Genomic DNA, 23,767 nt, shown 5'->3' with positions numbered 1-23,767 from the left:
TTAGCATGAGTTAGAGGTTGATTCATGTTACTAGCCGATGCGCAGCAATGTAATGTGATGCCGAACACGTGGTGCTGAGTTCACTCTGGCGAGACTCTTTCAACTGCTTAAATGGCTTCCCCCATTATCCCAGAGTGATATAATATAGTTGTTCTCTGGGTTGAAGATATAATGGAGTGACTGATGAATGTACAGCATGCAAACATACAGCACTGGAGGGCTGATAGCTACTGCGGCATTCATGTCAGCTGCTTCAAACACCACAAAAACAGCCCTCCAGCAAAGGTATCACCGGTGGAAAAGCTATTATTAAATTACTGGAAGCAGGTGTGGCTCATCGTGCAGGGATTTGCAGACATTTATAATCCAAGAGAAAGTGGAACTCATTAAATTCACACTGGTTAAACCAAGACTGCAGCAAAGACGAATGATTAGATGAAGTTTGTACACTGCGTTCAGAGACAGATTTAGTCTGCCGAGTGTTTTGTGGCATATTTTGCAACCAAGACAAAGAAGAAAAGGTGATCTACCTCCACATGAACAAGGTATATTTTGAGTCACGTTGTCCCACTGAAAGCCTTTGGCAGGATGTTTACAGGTGGTATTCGGGTTAGTGGTTAACCATCGACATCACACCAACACTTGACGGGGGGGGGCTGTAAGGTGTGTTTCATCTACAGGGGTTCAAACCTCTCAGCCCTCCCGGTAAAGTCTACTTGGATGTCCTGAAGAAGAGGTTCTGTTGGATAACTGAGACTTGGATTGAGGAGGATCAGGGTAGTTTTCACCACGGCCATGGAACAGAAGACCAGCTATGCTCCCTATTCAGGGTCTTGGAGGGAGTGTTCTCCAAACAAGTCTACATGTGCTTTGTGGACTTAGAGAAAGGGTTGAACAGCGCTTTTTAGGGGTCCTGTGGTGGTGGTGGGGCTTGGATAATGTGGAGTATGTGACCACCTTGTACTCGCCACCTCCTTGTTCAGTCACCATAAGTCTGGTGTCAGAGCTCGGTCTGCACTGCTGGCAGTAAGCTGGATTTATGTCTGACCAACGGCTGACCCTTTGTCACAGATTCAGTTTGGGGGGCGAGGTGGGGGGGGGGGGGGGGCAGTGTGGTGGAGTTAGGACTGGGTCTCGGCTTTTTGCAGATGATGTGATTCCGTTGACCTCATCATGGTCTCCAGTCCTCACCGAAACGATTCTCAGCCAAGTGTGAAATCTGATATGATAGTCGCTGTAACCCCACTGTGTCCCACCAGCATACTTTTACGTATATTTCTTAATGTTTGGGAACTGTGGATACAAACTGCTGCACTTTCTCAGAAGAATATTCTTGTTCAAGACAAATGTGGCATGAAGGCAGGCCAGTCAAACACACACAGAAGAAGACACTGGATAGAAGACACACATTTTCTTTAAGTGACTGAAACGTGGACTTCTTTTTGCACAGTTTTCACTCAGTACTACCTGAACGGTTGAAGATCCCAACCATGCGACAGCAGTTTCTATCCTGGACCGCTTCACACCCAGATTTCTCCAGAATCCCTGAACCTTTTCACATTACTCTGCTCTGTAGAATCTGAAAACCTAATTAGGCACAAAATGCTCTGCAAAAAAGTGACTCACCCTATAGTTGCTAAGACCAAACCACTGATGTGTAAAGTTGTAATTAAATTAATAAAGGCCTAAAACTGTAAAATTTACAGCACTATATACCCATTAAAAAAATAAAATAAAATACTGGTACCAGACGTCCCATGGATCAAAACTGAGATAAATATGTATTTAACTGAGTCAACCTGCGACTTGCAGGTTATAAACCACTGGAAAACCAAGACTCTGGAGATGTGAATGGTGTGTACCACTCTATGCTACATCCAGTAAACACTTATTTCTGACTGGTTACAAGTGGAGTTCATCTCTGAAAGTATATAATACTCCAGTATGATGCCGCTAAAAAGAATACTTCCTCTTACATCAGTAAATGACTGATCCGCAAGTCTTTTATCCACAAACACCGTTTCAGTTTTTTAAGGGGTTAAACTAATGGAAGAACATTCTCATTTAGGTGATTTTTTTTTTCAGACAATCCTGACGATAGAATCACAAAATTTCTGAGTTTTTGTTCCAACAACAAATGAAGCAATAATGTTGGTTTCATAACTTCAGGGGATTATGACTGTGATCAGTGGAGAAGATGTTGCCAACATATATTCATCCCTGCTGGCGTTTATGTAACCGAACGGCATGGAAACACACGATCATCGAGGATGCTGTCATACTGTTAACGTGTTAATGTTAACTCGCCCGCAAATACGAACGAGTGACCCACCCCTGAAAGCCGTGTATGTGTTTGTGTTGGATGAGGCGACAGCCGACAACAGCGCGGCGGAGAGGAACATTTGGCGGCTGACTAAGCTCTTTTCTCCGGTTGCCTGCAGAGAGTGGTGCAGCAATAAGGGCTCACCAGCACACACAGAAAGCAGACGCACACTCCCACACTGAAACTGTCCTCCGGGGAGTAATCAGCCTTGGGTTTATTTGCCCTACTCTCTGCTGCTTCGTTTGAATAACAATACCTGTTTGTATTTGGACACTCGCATCAATCAACGAGCCCCGAAACTGCTTAATTCCCCGTTTCCATCCTCCTTTCTCTCGTCTACGTGGATCCCAACTTTTATTTTCCTACTTCCTTTTTATCTACGACATTTACTTCTTTATTGTCCTCTCAGTTTTGTTTCCAGCAGTCTTAAAGCAGCTCTGTGTCATTATTCTGTCCTGCTTAATACTGCATGTGCTGCAACAAAATGCAACTCCAAATTTCTTGGGCCATAAACACAGCAATGTAGCCCCCAATCCAGAATAATGGGCCTGCACGAGTGAGGAAGAAAGACTGTTGCTTGCTGAAGGAGTAAGAAGCACCATTCTTTACAATAAATGATGCCAGGCTGTTACACAACGAGTCTCTCCTGGAGGCTGAGAGTGTGAGATTTGCTTTTCTTTCTTCCAGCACCAGCCAGATAATGAGTGGGAGAGATGGAGGGGGGCATTTTTAAAAGATCAGAGAGAGAAAAAATAAATACTGGAGACATGTTTGTGTAACTGAACCAAAGCAGATGACATAATGTTATTTAGTTATATAGCATGATGGATCACATCAAGTCTTTGGCCAATGGGAGCCTTCTGTAATCACCGGTCACTTTATTGCTGCTAATGCAAATAGCCAATTAGCTAATCACACGTTAGCTTCTTGAAGCTTCTTGAAGCATTTAGTCAAGTAAACATGGTCAGTAGGACGAAGACTGAGCATCAGAATGAGAATAAAGCCTGTTACATACTCCACGAGAAGCGAGAACTTTTTTCTTGTTCTCGAGGCTCCGAGAAGAAAATGACGTCATTTTGTTCTCGCGGACGTGTTTGAAGACAGTTCTTGACACACCGGGCTGGCAGAACTTTTTTCTTGCGGGGCTGTGAGAAGTATCGTGTGATTGGTCGGACATTGGAGGTGGGCGTGGTTAACACGGTGAAAGCATGAAGCGGAGTTGCTACTTCCGCGTTTTTACTGTTACCGGCAAAACTGATTATTTTGATAAAACAGCTTATCGAGGTGGTGAGAAAGTACGAACATTTTTACATGTGGCAATAAAACACTCGGACCCAGCCGCGTGCACAACCCGCCCTGCCGCGGACGAAGCTGCTCGTTAAATATGAAACTAAAAACTGAGAGAGCGGAAACCTCCGCCAAGCAAAATGTTTAAGAATCCTTTTAAAAACTTCCTGCATACAAACAGTGATCCGGATCACCACCAAAATTTAATCAGTTCTTCATTTTTACATTTGCAACAACTCTTGAAATATTTATAAAATCCCTCCGTAACCTTTTAAGTTATCTTAAGCAAAAAGACGCCGGGGAAAACAGCCTCCTCGGCGGAGGCAACAACCGGGTTAATCGCGCATAAAAGCAGACATCGCCCCCCGCAGGACTGCCGAACAAGACGTTTTTTCTTGTTCTTGCAGCCTCGAGAACAAGAACTCAGTTCTTGCGTCTCGTGGAGTATGTAACAGGCTTAAAAGAGGGTTTAAGTGACATTGAACATGGTATGGCTGCAGGTCTGAATATTTCTGAAGCTGCAGATCTGCTGGGATCTTTACACACAGCAGTCTGGCGTTTTTTAAGCTTGTTCCATTCTCCACCAGAAGCAAGAACTGAGTTCATGCTTCTCAAGGCTGCAAGAACAAGAAAAACTTCTTTTTCGTCAGGTCCATACATCCTCCATGAGAAGCAGGTCTGCAGCGGGGAGGGATCACACTGCGGGGGGCAATGTCTGCTTTTATGTGCAATGAACCCGGTTGTTACCTCTTCCTGGCGCCTTTGTGCTCAAGATAACTCAAAAGGTTACAGACGGATTTTTATAAAAATTCAAGAGTTGTTGGAAATGTGAAAATGAGGAACTGATTAAATTTTGGTGGTGATCCGGATCACCGTTTGGATCCAGGAATTGTTTAAAAGGATTCTTTAACATTGTGCTCGGCGGAGGTTTCCGCTCTCCGAGTGCTTTTCTCGTTTCATATTTAACAGAAACTTCATCCGTGGCAGGGCGGGTCGTGCACGCAGCTGGGCGGGTTGTGCACGCAATTAGGTCCGAGTGTTTTAATGCCACATGTAAAAAAGTTTGTATTTTCTCACCACCTCGATCAGCTGTTTTATTAAAACAATCTGTTTTACCGGCAACAGCCAAAACGCGGAAGTAGCAACTCCGCTTCGTGCTTTCTCTGTGTTAACCACGCCCACCTCCAATGTCCGACCAATCACACAATACTTCTCACAGCCCCGCAAGAAAAAAGTTCTGCCAGCCCGGTGTGTCAAGAACTGTCCTCAAACACGTCCGCGAGAACAAAATGACGTCATTTTCTTCTCGGAGCCTCGAGAACAAGAAAAAAGTTCTCGCCTATCGTGGAGGATGTAACAAGCTTTACAGAGATGGTCTGGACCAAGGAGAATGGGAAGACTGGTTTGAGATTATAGCAAGGCAACACAAGGTCAAATAAGCACTGGTTCCGACCATGGTACGCAGATTACCATCACACAACCTGGTAGCAGATGGGCTACATCTGGTTTGGGAGACATTTTCTGAGCACACTTTAAGACCCTCTTAGTACAGCAGCCGACTTGAGTATTGTTGCAGACCATGTCCATCCCATCATGACCACAGTGCAGCATTTTCTGGTGGATACTTCCAGCAGGATGATGCACCATGTTACAAATTTTCTGGAACATGACGTGAGTTTACTATATGGCCTCCACAGTCTCCAGATGTCAGTCCAGCAGAGCAGCTTTGGCATGCGGTGGAACGGGAGAACGTCATCATGGATGTGCAGCCGACAAATCTGCAGCAACTGTGTGATGCTATCATGTCAATGTGGAGCAAAACCTCCGAGGAATGTTTCCAACACCTTGTTGAATCTATGATACCAAGAATTACAGGACATCTGAAGGTAAAAAGGCGTCCAGGCTGGTAAAAGCAAGACGGATCTGATAAAGTGCGAGTGAGATGAGAAAACATCAAGGACAAATTAGATGGTGGAAAAGAAAAACAGAGATCCCAGCTGAACATTTAACACATTTCCTGCCTTTCACACAGTTTATCATTCATGTGAAGCAACTTTACAAAATGAATCCATTTGCAACACAAAAATCCCAACAAATAAAACATAAAACACACACGTCACGGGTAAAAATGCTGCTAAATTCATGATTAGAATGCATCGATTAATTGTTCAAAACGTCTGTTCAGTCCAGAGAAACTATCCCGGATTTTAGCTGCAGCAAAATAAACATTATAATCCACTTTCAATGTCAGCTGACTGCGGACGTTTGTTTACATTTATCTGTTTCCTCAATTAAGGCCTCAACCTGCATGTCAGAGGGGCAAAATATTTACAAATTATACATTTACTTTAAGAAAATATCACAGGGATAATAACACTTACATCATTCCCACATGGAAGAGTAACAGCACACATACTACCTGTGTAAACAACAACACTGAGAGCAGCCCAGCATCTGGTTAGTGGACTTTATGGCTACCGACAGTATCGAGGAGAAACCGAAGCCTGAAGATCATCCTTCATTGTTAAAGTCTCCTGCTTGGGAGCATGTCGGCTTCAAAGTGAAGAATGTAAATGGATAAAGACAAGTAGACGGGATGAAAGCGGTGTGCTGGTTTTGTGCCGAACTGTGTTCCAGATCCTTTGCTCTGTAGCCCCGCCCACCGTAGCTCCGCCCACTGTAGCCCCACCCACTTCACATGTGAATGGAAGCAAGCTCTCACTGAAAACGCGTTCTGGATGAACTGTGCTTGGCCCACAAAACATTGCAGACTGCAAGACGGCCTTTTTCCCCCCCACAAATCTCTTATGTTTATGTTATCGCAGAAATTTTGTCTTTAACAAAAACAAATACTGTAAAGAAAAACTGCTTGGTTGCAGAGTTTTTATCTGAATGGAGAAATTATCCAAATATATCAACAGCTTGAAACTAATTGTGTTACTTTTTTTTTTTTTTTACAGCATAAATACAATTAAAGATTTACTTTAAAATAAAACATTAAACTGTGTGCACTGCAAAAACTGAAATCTAAGTAAGATTAAAAATCTTAAATTGAGTACACATATGCTTATTTTTTTAAAGGTAAGATCGGTTTTTATGCCGGAGAATTTCTCTTGTTTAAAGAGTATTTTTACCTGTTTTGGGAAGTCTTGTTCTGTTGGTAGATAATTTATCTTATTTTAAGCAACATTTACCTAATTTTTGTATTTTTTTTTTTCTTGTTTTTTTAAGGCAGAGTTTTTGTAGTGTGCTGAATGAACTTTTTGTACAAGTTGTTACGGCCCATGGCCTGTCATCTAGCTCATCATTTCAACCAGCTTCACCTGGGGGATCTGATACACCTGGCTTTCTTTCACCAACCTTCGTTCCTGGCAGCTGTGTTTTGGTTGAGCCTCGGTGCCACAGCTTGCCACTCCTTCACTGACTGCGAAGGAGATTGACTGTTTGGTGTTTGAGTTGACACTTTTGCGATTACCGCTGGGTTGGTGCCAGCTTTGGTTGATACTTTTGTTATTGGGTTTGTTTGGTTGTTTTCTGACCTTTGATGCGTTTAGGGACTAGCCTTCATTTGCACATTTTCGTGGTTTTCTTTTGTTAATGTTGCCACCCCTGTTTACCCCTGGACAAACTCCATTGAGGATCGTAACAAAGTTTGCGTAAATACTTCTTATTTTTCTCTTGAAACATCCTTTATAATGTGTGTGTGCAGAAACTGTCCATTAAAACAGAAAAGACACAATTGCATTTATGCTGTTTTTTTATTCATTTAAGAATCTTTCATTGTAGAATTTACTGGAAGAAGTTTTTGGTTTCATTTTAAATGTAATTAAATACATTCCTGTTTACACCAAAGTTAAACAGTTTGGTATTTTTTCTCTTACTGTAACAAAAAAGGACCGAAACAGGATTTTGGTGCACAGCTACATCGCTGTTACTTAGTATTTAAATGAAAACTTCCCCCTTAATGTCTGGAAAGTGTTTCTTTATGTTTCTGTGAAGTGTTTCTCAACGATACACACTATATTTGCTTTTAGTTGTGAGAAATATGCTGCCGCACACATGTGAAGGGATAATAAAAGGTGTTGTAAATGCGCCAGGACCCAGTGCGGATACTGCTGAACGCCTCGGACATAATAAGCCATAAGAAATAAACTGACACTGGCAGCAACACAGACATCAGTCAGAAAGCAAAAAGAGATTTTTAAATGATGTAAATAATACATGGAGACGGAGTATGCATATGCTGGATTGCAGCAGCATATAGAAACGCCCACATGCTTTGGCTCACACCTGTTCAAACATATTTATTTAAAGAAGGTGTGAGAATGATTCAACTATTTCAGCTTTTTTCCTGTTAGAATAAAAGTGGGTTTCAGATTCTGCTTGCTGCCCTGATAGATCCTGGTGTATTTCATTTTGCTTTGAGATCAGAGGAAGAGCATTGTGCAGGACAAACCCGTCGCATATCTGAGCATGTGTAGCGACGGTGTTGTTGGGGCAACACAACATAAACTATCTGCAAACATGCAACATCTGTCCATCTACCCTGACATCGGTTTTCAAACTGCACACATTTTTTCTGCTACACCTCCAAAGTCGAGCTGAATTATCTTCCTAAAACCTTCGTTTAACCAGATTAAAGTCCTACAGAAATCGAAATCTCTGTTGGGTTTAGTCATTTCAGACAGATCAACGGTTTCAAAGGTGCTAATTAGATTAATTGTTAAGGTACAATTAGTTAAGTTAAAAAACGGAATTATTAGAAAGGTTCTTGCTGTCTGGACTGAAATGAGTTCAGACTCTTCAGCTCAGCTTTAAGTTGTTCCAAGCAGTCGGGACCGCCAAAATAAAAGCCTGTGAGTGCATGAGGTGAAGCTGTGTGAGGTGCAGTAAATGTCGGGTTGCACAGATTTCTTTGAAAAACAACCTAAAATGTTTTTATAAATACAAACGCGAAGGGAACATAAAAACAAAGCAGATGGTTACCAGCTGTTTGTTATGGAAGGAAACTGCTGTCTTTTCATTAACAAGTTCTTTACATCTGAACAAATAAAACCTGAGGCCAGATCGGCCATTTGCAAAAAGAAGCCATTTCCAATCAATAAATATGCATCCATAACATGACGAGGAAAACAATATGTCTGTTAGAAAGTCTGTTTAGCCTTTAATTGCTTTGTTTGTGAACAAACAAAGCCTCCCTCTTCCTCTAACCTACTGCCCCACAAAGCCACAGATATCTGTGTGCATGAGGCCTCAGCTGTGTGTGTGTGTGTGTGTGTGTGTGTCTTACCACATGGCGTGCATGTACGTGGGGGGCAGACGGGGGCTGCTGACTGGGGTACAGTTGTACGACCTCATTATCCTCTCTGCTAGGAGGAAATTGCGAAACAAGCTGGCCACCAGTAAGTCCTGCCGAAACAACTTCTGGAACAGATCTGAAGTCAGAGAGAGAAGGAGTGGAAATTATCCATCACGCTGGAGACAGAAGAGGGGCGAAGAGAGGATAAAACCAACCCGACAGTGAGAAAACAGGCCACTGCATGGATGCATGGTGAGAAAAATCAAAGTGGGTAAAAAAGAAAAGTTTAATTGGAGCAAAGTGGCCACTTTGGAGTAAAAAAAAAAAACCCGAAAAACGATGTGTGTGTTTGCTCAGAGAATCCAGGGGAATGCAGATGTAAACTGTGTCGCAGTCACATAAGCTTGTTAAGATACAGTATTGGAGCTGAGCCAATCCCACGCCACTCCTTTGGCTTCTGATCATCATTTCTCTGTGTGTTTCAGGATATTTCACCAGGGACTGTGTCTACAACTCCTGCACCTGCCGTCAGTGTGTGTGTGTGTGTGTGTGTGTGTGTGTGTGTGTGTGTACACGTGTGTGAGATCTGGATTAGGTGTGTGCCGTACCTTCATTACGGGGATTCTCTGTGATGTGGGCCGCTTCATTAACAGCAGAGCCCCGGGGCTTTATAAGGCTTTGGCAATCATCGGCGTTGTCACATTGCTATTCTAGCTAGGATCCAGTGTGTCTCACGGGACTCTGAGTGTGTGTCTTTGTGCATGTGTGCTGCCTACAGGAGACAGGTGGGCAATGAGAGAATCTGGCTTGTGTGATGAATGCAAAATGTTCATGTTGAAACAAAGACAGAAATAAAGAGTGTATCAGTGTTTTTATCAGTGTTGCATGTCATCACAGTGCAGGCTTTAGCTTTAGCTTTAGCTGGTGCACGCTGGCTGGCTGCTGGATTAAGGCTCCAGTGATATCCCCAATTACTGCCCTAGAAGCTGTAAACACAATTAATCTCAATTTGAGGAGCCAACCTGCACAAACTGCACTTCTGGCATTTTATATCAACATCTTCACTATTTCAACCACATGGGAGGTTGTCAAACTCCTAAAGTACTGCTGATGCTTTAAAATTACACTTTTAGGTGCCCCAATTCAGGCTCCCTGAAAGCGGCTCCGCATGGGACGTTTCATTTTTCATCATTGCCAAGACAAGTTCAAATTAAGATTCTAGTGTAGCCGTAATGTCTTTGCAAGCTCATCTTCTCCGCCACAAGTGCCCTCGTCTCGTTTGCTCGCCTGCTTTTAAAGATAATTTATAGCTTAAAGTAAGAACAGATTAACAGGATTTTTGTGTTGACGTTGTTTATGACTAACAGCTCACTGCAGCGTTTGCACAAATCTCACGGCTCATCACGAGCTGGAATGAAGAAAATTTCTGCATATTTGATGCACATTTTGTGAGGAGCCAAAAAACCGCCGCTGGTTTGTTTCATCACTTCGCTTTTTGTCAAAGTTTATCGCTGATGATGAACGAAACAGAAGCGCAGCATCGGACACGATGAGCTACATTCTTCAGTGTTAAACAGCTGAAACATTTTGCATCTAAGCTGCCTGACTGAAAAGCAGAGAGAGTGCCGTGTCAAAGTCCAGGTCCAGCTCGCAGAACTTTATTTGTTGCTTCAAAGCTGCCAGATCTTCTTATCTTTTAAAAGAGTCTTAAGTAACTTTTCTCCAGTTTTCTATGAAAATCAGCTGCTTTCTCTTATTTCTAGTCATGACACAGAATGTCCAAGGAATATATTGTCTAACAGACGTTATGGCAGCTTTGTGGATGCAGATCTTTGCAGCAGGAGCTTCTGGTGCAGTCATATGGTGCTGGTGGAACTGGTGTTTCCAGTTAGGTCCGTTTAGTGTTTTATCTTTCAGACTAAAGACAAAGTTAATAATGTGGCCAACAGGTCTGCGATACCTGTAGACGACGTGGACCTGTTGGGCTCTTAAACAGAGACCTGGAGCATGACGAGATGACGTGGAGCGCACCTCATAATAACGTCATTCTAATCCAGATATATTTCCCAGTAATACCAGTGTGCATGTTATGGGTTCGGACTCATTTCTTTATATGGTAAAGATTCTGTTGAGGAATAGTTCTCCAGTTTTCTGAAGGTCTTCAAGGCTGTTCTGTCCATTTATCGCCTTTAGCTCATTTCCAGTCCAGTCCGTGTGCTGGCCGTTTTCAGAGGCGTTTTTTCCCTCAGGCCACTTAACTGACCTACAAATCATTAAAGTACATAAAAGTCTCCTAATTCAAAGTGTGAACAAATGCTTTGTCTGCACAGACAACTCAGCGATGAAACAACTTGTGTCTTTTGGCACTTTGTTTCCAGCTGCCTGTCACTGAGACCTGCTGCTAGAACCAGCAGGACCTCCAACACCGGTTCTCATGGGTCACAGTCCTGCAGGTTTTAGTTGTTTCCCTGCTCCAATGGCATGGCTTGAACAGCCTGATGTCACTTTCTCCACAAAGACCCAGTAGTTTCAGATGTCAGATGTGTTGAAGCGGGGAAACGTGTAAAACCTGCAGGAAAACCACCTTTTAGAGAAGGTAAAGAGGTGTAAAAAAAAAAAGGCTGAAGTCTGACACAAGAACTGGACTGAAAAGCACCGGAAACAGGCTGGATGGAGGGATGAATCCTCCCCAGAGCCCGGACCTCAACCTAGCTGAGGCAGCATGGGATCATCTGGAAGGAGAACAGAACAAAAAGCAGGAACATCCTAAGAAACACCTGGAAAAGTCTCCATGAAGAAGAAATGACTGGAAAAAAAAGCTTATCTGAGATGGTTCAGACTGTTCAGACTAAACATACTCAGATAAAATCTTCATGGTCAAAGTCTCTCTGATACATCCCTTTTATTAAAGGAAACATGAGCAACAGGGTGGTTTTCTGAAAAATCTTTTCCTTTTCCCAGTGAGGAGCAGATTGTGTCTGTGTGAAGCGAACTTTCACCTCTAGGCAGCACATTCCACGCTATCGTGTCGGTGATGGCCGTGAAGATCCAGTTGAGCTCTCCGAGGGGTGTGCGTCTGTCGTTGAGTCTGCCAGGGATCCTGTAACACACATAAACACAACACAATGGCGTAGTGTCAGCCACGCTCACTGCTCACACAGTTTAATCAGAGGACAAAGCGGCAACTGCTCTGCGCTGTTCCCACATCAACACGGTGGGGAGGAACGTTTGCAAGCTCTCAGATTCTTACTCAGACAAACAGCTCAGTGTTCATGTGTTCATGTAATCATGTCTGAGTAGGAGCGACCGCAGGATGAGATCTGACAGGCATTAAAATGAATAAAAGTATTCAGCTTTGATCATATTAGAAATCCGTATGCAGAGACGTTTCAGGGAGCGACTGTGTTGACTGAGCTGCTTTACATAACGACACAGAGATGTGACCTTCATCCTGAGAACTCGGAAACTATCTGAGAGGGCTGATGTCCCATACGCAACTTTCTCTAACGTCCGATCAACAGTTAGTCAGAAAAACACACCTATGAGTTGTGGCTTCAGACGCACTGTAGAAAAATGACCAGAAACAGAGACGGGATGCAGAACAGAGGGTAAATGTAAAGTAGAACCCGGTTGGGAAGCTGGTGCAGCGGGTTCTGGAGTCGGTTCAGACCTGGATAATATTCACCTGCAAAAGGTGGTCATGCATAAATTAAACCACAAAGTTTTTAGGTGAAAGAAACGCTCAGGTTATGATCCTTCACTGATCCTTAACGTCACGTCCATGTTGAATTTTCTATTCATTTATCTTATAAAGTGTCTATATTTTGTACATTTCAGTCTAATTTATTTTAATACTCAAGTCCAGAAGGGGAAGAAATAATCAAGCATTATTCAAAAACTCCTTCATTCATTTTGTTTTGATCCTCTCAGATCAGCCTCTGCCAGGAACAAGCAAACAGAGAAAGCGCCGCCCTACGTCCTGCGTCTGATTGGTCAACTGCTCGGAGTAGTTATACTGAGCAGTGAATGTGGGCGTGGCTTTCTTCTTGTGAACGTGCACAACTTGGAGAAGGTGACCAATCACTGAGTCCCTCCCCCGGGACGTCACTACAAGAGAGAAGAAAAACTCTATAAAACTATTAGTTTCTGTTGCCATGGAAACCAACGTAGAGAGTGTTGGAAAACTCTAACGCGTTTAGGTGATAAAAAAAATGAAAAAAATGAAAGAAAAAAAAAAACGAAAAAAAAACAACAAAAAAACCGGCACTGCTCATATGTCTGATGAGTATTTAACACTATCACACTGTAGAAAGCTTAGGAAAGTAGAAACAGCATCGTAGAGACGCTTTAAGCAGCCAAGACACTGCGTTGACTCTAGTTTCATAAATAAAGGTTTAGCAGATCTGGTTGGACTCTGTAACAGGCCTGGCCTCTGAATATAAGCTTCCTGGTGACAAACAGCTGGAAATATCTCAAATGTACTTTTTGGGGACACATGTGATTTCTGATAAACTTCTAAATGTTATTTTATAGGATGATGGTGATGGATCTAGACATCATCACCACTAGGAGGTCACATTAAGCACCGACATGAGGATGCCATCGGAAGCATCCTTCTCATTAATATACATCTCCACATCTCTGGATTTCAGACGCATATTAAACACGCTTGAAAAGAGTAAAATCACATCTCATACATCTGTTTTCACAAAAACCTCTAAAACCCTTCAAAGATTAGGGATCGCAGTTATGCTGTGGCTGACAAGTAGGAGCAGCATGTAAATGAAAGCAGGGATGCCACGATGCTGTGACAGTAATCTCAGGTTAAAAAACAAAACAAAACAAAAAAAAAAACACAAGAAAATGACCTTTTCCAGCACCGAAGAATGCCATTTTTGATTAAATTACTTAAAGGTTGAGTATGTAAGATTTTCAATATTTTCAAAATAAATTAATAAAATAACTACAATCCTAATTAGATAGTTTTTTTTTTTAACATGTAGGTTCCAGTCTGTCCATATTTGATGTGTTATTAAATTACAAGTTTAATTATTGACACAAAGCACTTTTTTTTTTTACTGGTAGGAAAACATTTCAGAAGCGTCCGTCATTAATTAAACTTGTAATTTAATAACACATCAAATATGGACAGACTGGGACCTACATGTTTAAAAAAAACTATCTAATTAGGATTGTAGTTATTTTATTAATTTATTTTGAAAATATTGAAAATCTTACATACTCCACCTTCAAAGCAGAAAAGGAAAATTGGGAATATCGGCCGATACATGTTGTTAATGAGTCAATTGTGTCTGAATGAAGAACTGCAACATGAATAAACAAAAAGCCATCGGTAGGCTGAAGAGAGGATAAGGCACCGTTGATGCCTTCATGATTTAAAGCAGAACAGCTGGGATGTAACAACATCCCAGTTGTTCTGCTGAGAGAATGTATTTGCAAGTGAAGACAGAAAACCTGCAGTCACTTCTGAAATCTCTTAGAACGGTGATGCAGCCCTTCATGTGCTGAGCGATGAACTTGGAGTAACGCTGCTTTTACATGGCGCAGAGAGGACGGCCCACCTCTGACCTCATCACTTTAAGCCAACATCTCCACTCCTTTTACAGACAACAGGTGATGCGTTGATCACCTGAGAATAAGTGAATCCAAGGATACGGCGCCGAGCTTGTTAGAGTCAAAGCGTGACAAAAGCTGCTCCATCAGATTCACTTTGTTCTCCAAAAATCATGGAAAAAACAACGATGGTCACAGGAAGTTCCTCAGCGTGGAGAAAGAACCCATACTGGTAAAGTTCCCTTAGTACTGGGATGAAGATGAGACTGAAGGTGATGAGGATCCTGTTAATGAGAATGAAGAAGAGGATGACTATAATGATGAGGATGATGTTGAAGGAGGAAAAGAACGATGACATGATGATGATGATAAAGATGAGGAGGATATTTATGATGAGAATCAGAAAAAAGGATGATGATGATGATGATGATATTTATGACAGTGAGGAAACTGATGAGGATAAGGATGATGAAAAAAAGAATGACGATGATGAGAATGAAGAGGATATGTTTATGAGGATGAGGATGATGATGATGAAAAGGATGGTACATTTTAATGAGGATGATAAGGACAGTGGACGGTGATGATGATGGATGGTATGATACTGATGAAGATCAGGTTGATTATCCGACTAATAAGAAAAACCCTGAGGAAGAGGGGAGGTGATGACGAGGAAGATGATAATGAAGATAACAATACTTATAGTAAACATGATGATAATGAAAAAGGTAATGAGGAAGATGAGGATGATGAGGATGATTTTTTATTATTGTAGTGTCATATCAAGCATTTCACAAACTCATCTTCATCATCTTTCAGACGTGGTTTTGTTTAGTGACTCAAACTGTAAATTACAACATGACATGTTGGGAGTGAGGAGGTGATGAATACTGGTGCTCAGACAGAAATATCTTGTTCCAGTATAGAGAAAACCAGTGACTCTTAAAGGTAGAAGGGAAGATTTTAGAATAACCATGAGCAAAAAAAACCCACACAATTAAAAAGTCCGAACGCCATTTTTTTGGACTTTGCCCTGAAGCCACGCCTCCAACACACAGAAACAGGCGATGCTTGTGTTCCCAAGGCTTCACTGTATTTTGTAGAAGTGGGAAAATCAAATCGAAAAATTGAATATAGGGATTTTTTCCATCACAATTTTAAAATCGATTTTTTTTTTTTTTTGTTAAAAAATAAAAAATAATCCATTGTAAAATTTTTGTCATCTTTTTTATTGCTTTTATTGATCTTTTAACTTGTCTTCTTGAGCATTATAGCAGCAGAATGATGGTCTGGCTACTGTGCTGTTTTTCCTAATTGAAATCAAGAAAAATGATGAGAAATAAGAAAGTTGTGTACATTTTTTTAAAAATGTTTTTGGCCTACAAAAATCAGAATTATCGAGGAATCGTGAGAATCGCAATTTTAATTAAATCGGCACCCAAAAAAATTGGAATTGACTCGAATTGGACAAAAGCATATCATCACAGTCCTAGTATTTTGACATAGTCTGCTAGCTGATGTAGCTAGCTGATGTAGCTAGCTAAGCTGCGGCTCTGGCTTTGTTGTCTTTACAAATGCTCCTCTGCTGTGCTGAGAGTGTGATTTCTGCACGAAGACAAGCACGAGGGGAGAGGGACGAATGGCGGCTGAGTTAGAAAGACATCATTTAGATTATTGTTTAAAAAAAAGCAGGTTAAATTGATTTTATTGTGCTTTTTTCCAGTCCTGTCCGTTCCAAAGGTCACTAAGTTGTTTTATTTATGTGTTAAGCATCAAATATTTGGCTGCTGTTCTGATGTGAAGGGGATTTTAAGCAATACAGTGAAAAACGCTCCTGGAAAACATATCTACCTTTAATGATGCATTACAAAACTTTCTGACCTTAAAACTCCACGTTTTGAACTTGTTCAACAACACAGCGACGTCTATCATGTGCATTTCTACAGCAGCGTCCCGAGCCTGAGAAACCGCACAATACAACTTTTACATCCTGGACGCGATGTGACGTTGCAGCAGTTTTGCTTTACGCTAGAAAACACATGGGCTAATCAGAAGACGCAACATCAATGATTCAGCAAAGAAATGCAGGAAGATTAAAAGAGAGAAAAGGACGAAACAAGAGTCATTGTAAGATTTTCTTTTGCTGTCTGGAGAGCGCTAACAGGTCTGGTAGGATGCAAGATGGACGCTGAATTAGCCGTCGATATGGGAAGCGTGAGGCGAAAAATGGCGAAAGTTCTGTAGTGTGAATCATCGTTAACATGCAGTATTACTTTCTGTTCGTAGATCCGGCTAAATGTTACACATTTTTTCAACAGAAAATATACTGTTTTATAAAGACGCACAAATACAACCAAAATTTCCAGAGGCGATTCTGACTTGTAAAAAGGACGGGTGCATGTTTACCAGGGCTGCATTGCAACAGCGATAAGTTCTGCGTCCCCCCCCTCCTAAACGCAGGTGCATGTGTTGTTGCATGATATTTTAAAAAAAAACAAAGACTTTAGCAGCAGCAGTGCAGCTTTTTACATCTCTCTTTGCATTTCAGAGCACAACACAGTCATTTCATCAAGACCTCAGTAAGTTATAGGAACTTCTAAAAAACAAACAAACAAAAAAAAAAAAACAAGTTAATAAACTGCATCAAAAAGAAAAACAAAAAAGCAATCAAATTAAAACAGAACATTTGATATTTTTAACGCCCTGTAAATCTTCTGGTCTGATGAGGTCTGGAAGCAGCAGCGCAGAACATCCTGACAGTATGACACTGCCACATGGACTGATTTTAATCTGTTTTTTACATTTATCATTAACTGTTAATCTCAAACATTTTCTTTCCAGCCTGGTTTCATCACCATTAGCTGCTACACTGCACTACGGTGAAGAGATTAATAAACATATTCTAAAAGCATAATTACCAGTAAACGAAGACACTAAACAAACTCATAAAAAATAATCTTATTTTCCTGAAAGTTGATGTAAGTGTGCAGCGTGTGTGAACTTTTCCTGACCCAACACTTCCATCTCCACCCCTAAGTGACAAATAATGGCAGCTGTGAAGCTCCTGGCAGGTACAAGCTCTCTGTATAACGATGAGGGCTGGTCCCTCCTCAGTACTTTTGAGTGCCTGCCAAAGGTGTTTGGAAAGTCAGCAGTAAGGATGAACACTCAGCACTTCATATCCTCATTCAGTATGTAGTGCAATATATTTGAGAAGGGAAAAAGACGGTGCAGCAGTGGGTGGGTGAACAGATAGATGGATGAAGCCCTGAACGGGCAGGAAAAAAGCCCTATGAGGTGTTGGGTCTTGTGTCATCGATCAAACTTTGTGGGATTCGTCTCTTCTTTTTGCTTTACACATTTGATACTGCAGAATCATCAGATTTTATTCATTTTAGTGGTGAAGCTCTGGTTTTTCTTGTTCAAGACTTCTAATGTGTGAGTTCTTTTTTAAAGGATTTTATTGTATATCAGAAGTGACTTATAAATGTTGTTCTATGCCAGGCCGGCGTTAAACATGGCTCACGTCACCTGTCAGGAGTTCTTTTATTGTTTGTCCTCATTTTGTCACTGTGTGGTGAAGACATTATGGTCCAGATCTAATGAAAAGAGGGACATTTTTATATAGATTAAAAATCTTAGGCAGGGATGTTTTGGGGGTGAAAAGAAAAATCAGGTGTCAATCAAGTCTCTGCTATGAGACGATCCTGTCGTTTAGGTCTAAAAAATAATGTCATTAGGATGTGAGGGATGCGGTCACATCACACCGCCGGCTCAGAGCAGATTCTTCCAGCCTCTCCGTCCTTTCGGTACTTGCTGTCTGGAAAGTGACAAGTCTCAGCTACTTTGCAGAGTTACATAATCTGTTGACTTGAGGAAACCAGCTAAAGATCTACTCGTACTTGGTTTAATCCCTTATTAGATGAAAACTAATTCAACTGAGACTGTAGGATTACTTGGCTGGATATATTTTCTGGTAATGACTTGAACTGAAGAAGAGGTTGATGAAAGTCACTTTGGCCCCAACGGGTGACATTCTTTGATTTTTTTCCTCATCAGAAATTGGAAAAAGCAGCAACTCCAGCAATACAAAAACAAACTTTAAAACAGGACGAAACTATTCCAGCTTTTTAATGTCGGCCTTAAACCCAACACAATCCAAGCTTCATCATGGTACAATGAAAGTTTGACTTTTCTACAATCAGACAAAGTAATTTGTTCATCAGGTAACGAAGTGCAACTGCAATGAAATGGGAACTGCTGAATTATAATCTTGTTTTTGACCGAGGTATAGCACATAAATGTCATCGAGACCTGAATGAATCTTCTTTGATGTCTTCTATGTGGTTCTCTGATGCTCAGTAGGAGTCGTTGTATTCGGAGGTTTATAAAATCACGTGGATGAGAGCCGAAGCAGCTGCTGCAGAGGAATATGGCAGGAAGGGATATATATATATATATATATATATATATATATATATATATATATATATATATATATATATATATATATATACATATACACACATATATATACATATACATATACACACACACACACACACATACATATACACACACACACACATACATATACACACACACACACATACATATACACACACACACACATACATATACACACACACACACACATACATATACACACACACACACACATACATATACACACACACACACACATACACACACACACACACACACACACACACACACATACATACATACACACACACACACACACACACATACATACACACACACACACATACATACACACACACACACATACATATACACACACACACACACATACATATACACACACACACATACATATACACACACACACACACATACATACACACACACACACACACACACACACACACACACACACACATACATACATACACACACACACACATACATACATACATATACACACACACACACACACACATACATACACACACACACACATACATATACACACACACACACACATACATATACACACACACACACACATACATATACACACTCAAACACACATACATATACACACTCAAACACACATACATATACACACTCAAACACACATACATATATACACACACATTATATATATATATATAAATCTATATATATATATATATATATATATATTTATATATATATATATATATATATATATATATTATATATATATATATATATATATATATATTTGACATCTATATATATATATACATCTATTTATATATATTTGACATATTTGACATTGGAGTTTGACATCTTTGGAAATAAAAACTATGGAAAAAATAGAAACAAAATATGTGTAGGGGAGAAAAAAAAAAAGTTGATTTCTTATAAAAGCTTGGCCGAATATGAAGACATGTCCAAAATCAGCTTTTCTCACCGAATGGTCAACTTGCCTCATGTAAAGTAGCGTGTCTAAAACTCTTCACTCCAGCAGAAGAATTAGTGAGCTTCCTCCCTGCTGCCAGTAATGTGGATTTAACTATAACTAACCGGTTCTGTCAATTATTCTCTTTCCTCTCTTCACGTCCTCCGGTAATGTCCCTCCACTGAGTCAAATATAGAGCACATCCAAAACAGACAGTGTGCTGATATGCAGTTGCTGTAACGTGAAGCATGGGGACGGAATAAAAGTCACAAAGAGCAATTTTCGCTGCAGAGTCATGGCGGCTGAAGAAATCTATATAATCAGTGTCAGGACGAGTGAGAAGCAAAGACTTTTAAGTACGGAAAGTTCAGCATCGTTGCTTTAAAATGCATCCTGAAACGTGCAGGGGACCCAATACGGTGAAGCAACTAGTGGGAAGATGTTCTCACGCTCCCGCGCTCACATTAGGAGATGAAACAGCCATGAAAGAGAGGCGACACCAACATGCAAGGCAATGCAATCGTCCTGCTGCTGCATGATGAAAGCACAAACACGCCTCTCAAAGCCGTTAAACGTTAAAAAAGGAAGGAGGCTGAAAACACGGATCAACAAGCATCACTAAGCTGACATATGAGGTAAAAGAGACTCCGTAACTTCAAAACACGAGGAGGATATTTAACCCTGCTGAAACCTGAGATCTAAGACTGTGGTTCAGGTGCAGTAGGCGGAGAGAAGACGTGTCGACACAAAGGCTTCAACAGGAAGAAAAGAGGAAATCTCATCAAGTCTGGGTCTGATTTCCTAAAGGTTTGTGAGGATCCGCTCCATATGTTGGACTTAATCTGAATAGTGACAAGTTTACAAGCATACAGTTGTGCTCATATGTATTCATCCCGTTTCATTAAAGATAAGGCTGAATTTAGAACAGTCACTAAAATAAATGGAGACCTAAAAAAGGAAAATAACTAAAAATTTGCAAAAATATAATCTAGTAATATGAGACACTGTTTTTTTTTTTCATTTAATTGAGTTTAATAAAGAAAAAAAAATCAAACAAATTGGTCTTGGACAAATTAAAGCACTTTTCTGTTGAACAGTGGGACAAAATACCTGTCAACAGGTGCAGAAGTCTGACTGAGAGGAACAGAAAACACCTGACTGTAGCGGAAACATTAAAGGATTATTCAACAAAATATTAGTTTACGAGTGATGTAATATGTAATAAATTATCTTATTCGTTTGCTTTTTAAAAAAATATTTCTATTGAACCAGAATTAGAAAATAATGTCATGATTTTCATAAAATTTTTATTTATTATGACTTTAGTCAATTTCAGCTTATTTTACAGGTAGCTGTTTTTTCCCTTTTTTATTGAATAAATATGAGCACAACTGTAATATGTAAAACATAGAAGTAGCATGTGTGCTAAACATGCTTTCTCTGAGTGTGAAGTCTTCAAATAAAACATAGAGCCAAGCGGGCATACAGCAGGAGATACCACGTATTACTGACTGTGGTGGGTTTGTTTCTGATGGGATTGATCCTGTCTGAATTCAGAGCACCTGATCCTGAAGTTCATGAATATTTCTGGATGCGAGACGATGCATGTGAACAGAGAGGCGAACTCGCTGCTCCTATAAAGGCTAAGATCCAGATCTGCCACTTGTCTGCATGATGTCATTTAGCTATGAGATCACAAAATATCTCCCTCCAGTACCGATACTGTGTCTCTGCTGTTTTTAAAAAGATGTGAAGCCATTATAGATATATGACTCCTACAGCATAGCAGGTTGTGAAGAGAGAAGCTGACATCATGGGTCAACTTTCATCACGTGTCAAACATTTTCTAAACAAAAGAGAAAGAATGAGCAACTCTGTAACCCTAGCCCTATAACGCTATGCTGCGAGAGATGGAGCGCATGGTGAGCACGTAAAATCCACATGCCGTTTGCTTCGTGACTCCCTCTTATGTAAAAGCTTTTTTGTGCCTGGACGCAACCAGAATGTGAGTTGGATTCATGTGGGAAGTAGAGATAAAGCGGTGCCCAGATGGAAGAGAGACAGAGGAATGGTTATAATTAATAAACAAATCACCAACATGCAACTATTCAAAGCTGCCATTATGGTGAATTCCTTTTTACAACTAATGATTGTTACATTCTGGTGGTGATGAGTGTTTGAAGCTGTTTCTGTCTGTGTGTGACCTTTAAAGGGGATGATATGAGCCAAACGAGTGGCTGGTGAGTGTTTACTCACATTCCTGCCCATGTGCGCAAACAGGACGCAGCAAAAGATGAAAAAGCATGTTCGATCAACCAATCATGAGGCAAACTGATATGATTTCATCCTTTTTATATAAAAGCTGGGCGTAGTGTGCGGTTCCTGGACTGACTGGCTGGGATTGTGACTGACTGACTGCGGCAAAGACAAACTTCTGAGGGTGTTTGAAGCAAAATCATGCAGATCTCTTCAGTTGTGACCAGAATAACGATCGAGGCCAAAACCAAGGGACCGAAAGTCTTACAACCAGAGTGCAAGAGTAGCAAACGTGGGAAGGAACAGAGAAAATATAGATCTATATACATATATGTATTTATAAATATATGAGTGTGTGTGGATCAGGATCACTCAAGGTCATGTGGTTTTACACATTTTCAGTGATATAAAAGCACATCGTAGCTCCATTACAGCCTCTTAACAAGAAGTCATCATGACTGATTCCTCCACAGTTTTAAAATCAACATTCAGGCTGACTGACTTCTCTTCTTTCCAATCTAAGTAGTTCAAGAGTAATAAACCAACGGCTGAAATAGATCACATCAGTAAGAGGAAAAACTACTTATTTAATCATTTTTAGCTGGAAATAACTCGTATCAAGGCAAGTTAAATACATGTTTGTTAAATGTTAAATAAGGTTCATATAATTTGAGTTAAGTCTTGACCAGCATGAAGCTGGAGGCATTAACTTTAAGTCTAAGATAGAAAGACTAACATCATTTGTCTGGTTGTTACTTCTTTAAAAAGTAGAAAATGTATAAAATGGCTCTTTCAGCTTCCTGTTTGCTTCTGACTCTCCACTTTTTATATGATGCTGGCCCAGCTCTACAGAGCAGAGGTGAGATGAGTTTAGCGCCATTTTTATTTTATGAGCTCTGAGACTATCCATTATTTAATGCGATGGACATCAGCTGACTCAGCATTTATCCTTCTGTACAACACGTTGGACATGCAATGAACCAAAACAGCAATTTCAAACTCAGGGGTCCCACAGTCTCTTTAAACAGATTAAAAAGCTTCTTCAGACATGTTCAGGCCTGCTGAAACATCAAGACTGACAGGCAAGTAGGCCATTTATGTGATTATAAAGTTGAGAGAATTTCTTCTGACACATTTACTATTACCTTTAAACTTAGATTTAACTAAGTTGTGAAAACTGTGTGTACTGTAGACTGCGATTATGATACATATATGTGCCTTTCCTTTCCAAAAGAAATTGGTATTTTAAATAAAAAAGCCATGAAGAAGTTCAAATTCATCAAGTGTTGGAAAACATTAAAATATCTACAGTTTGAAGCAGCAACACACTTAAAAAAACACATTGGAAACATAAAGTATTCATAAAATAAAACTTCTTCAAGCAGCAGATTAACTGGTAAGTAAGGGTATCAGCATTGGGTATAAAAGGAGTGCTCACTACTTGTTTAGTTTTCCAAAGCCAGGGCAGGTTGTGGCTCTCTAAAATCTGTCAGAACTCATCAGAAATTGAAAAAATTGTTGTCTATTGTAAAGAACTTTGCTCTTTACAAAAGACAACTTGTCGAAAAAAAATGCAGAGATTGGAGAAGTTGTATAG

At 40.4% G+C, this 23,767-nt stretch overlaps 1 protein-coding gene across 2 annotated transcripts in view; it reads right to left on the bottom strand.

Moving 5' to 3' along the window:
* The window catches only part of rptor (regulatory associated protein of MTOR, complex 1), a 235,132-nt gene that overhangs the window by 98,152 nt on the left and 113,213 nt on the right, over positions 1-23,767 (bottom strand). For both annotated transcript variants that reach the window (XM_079265219.1, XM_079265220.1), the window contains exons 9-10: positions 11,909-12,009; positions 8,901-9,045 (exon numbers count right to left, since the gene is read on the bottom strand). In XM_079265219.1, coding sequence (XP_079121345.1) covers positions 8,901-9,045; positions 11,909-12,009 — 246 coding nt within the window. The remainder of the gene's footprint in view (positions 1-8,900; positions 9,046-11,908; positions 12,010-23,767) is intronic.

The sequence above is a fragment of the Telmatherina bonti genome (genome assembly GCF_933228915.1).
Source record: "Telmatherina bonti genome assembly, chromosome: 3".
In the NCBI taxonomy this organism is placed as follows: domain Eukaryota; kingdom Metazoa; phylum Chordata; class Actinopteri; order Atheriniformes; family Telmatherinidae; genus Telmatherina; species Telmatherina bonti.
Note: the sequence above shows the minus strand (reverse complement) of the source record. Positions and strands in the feature narration are given on the sequence as shown.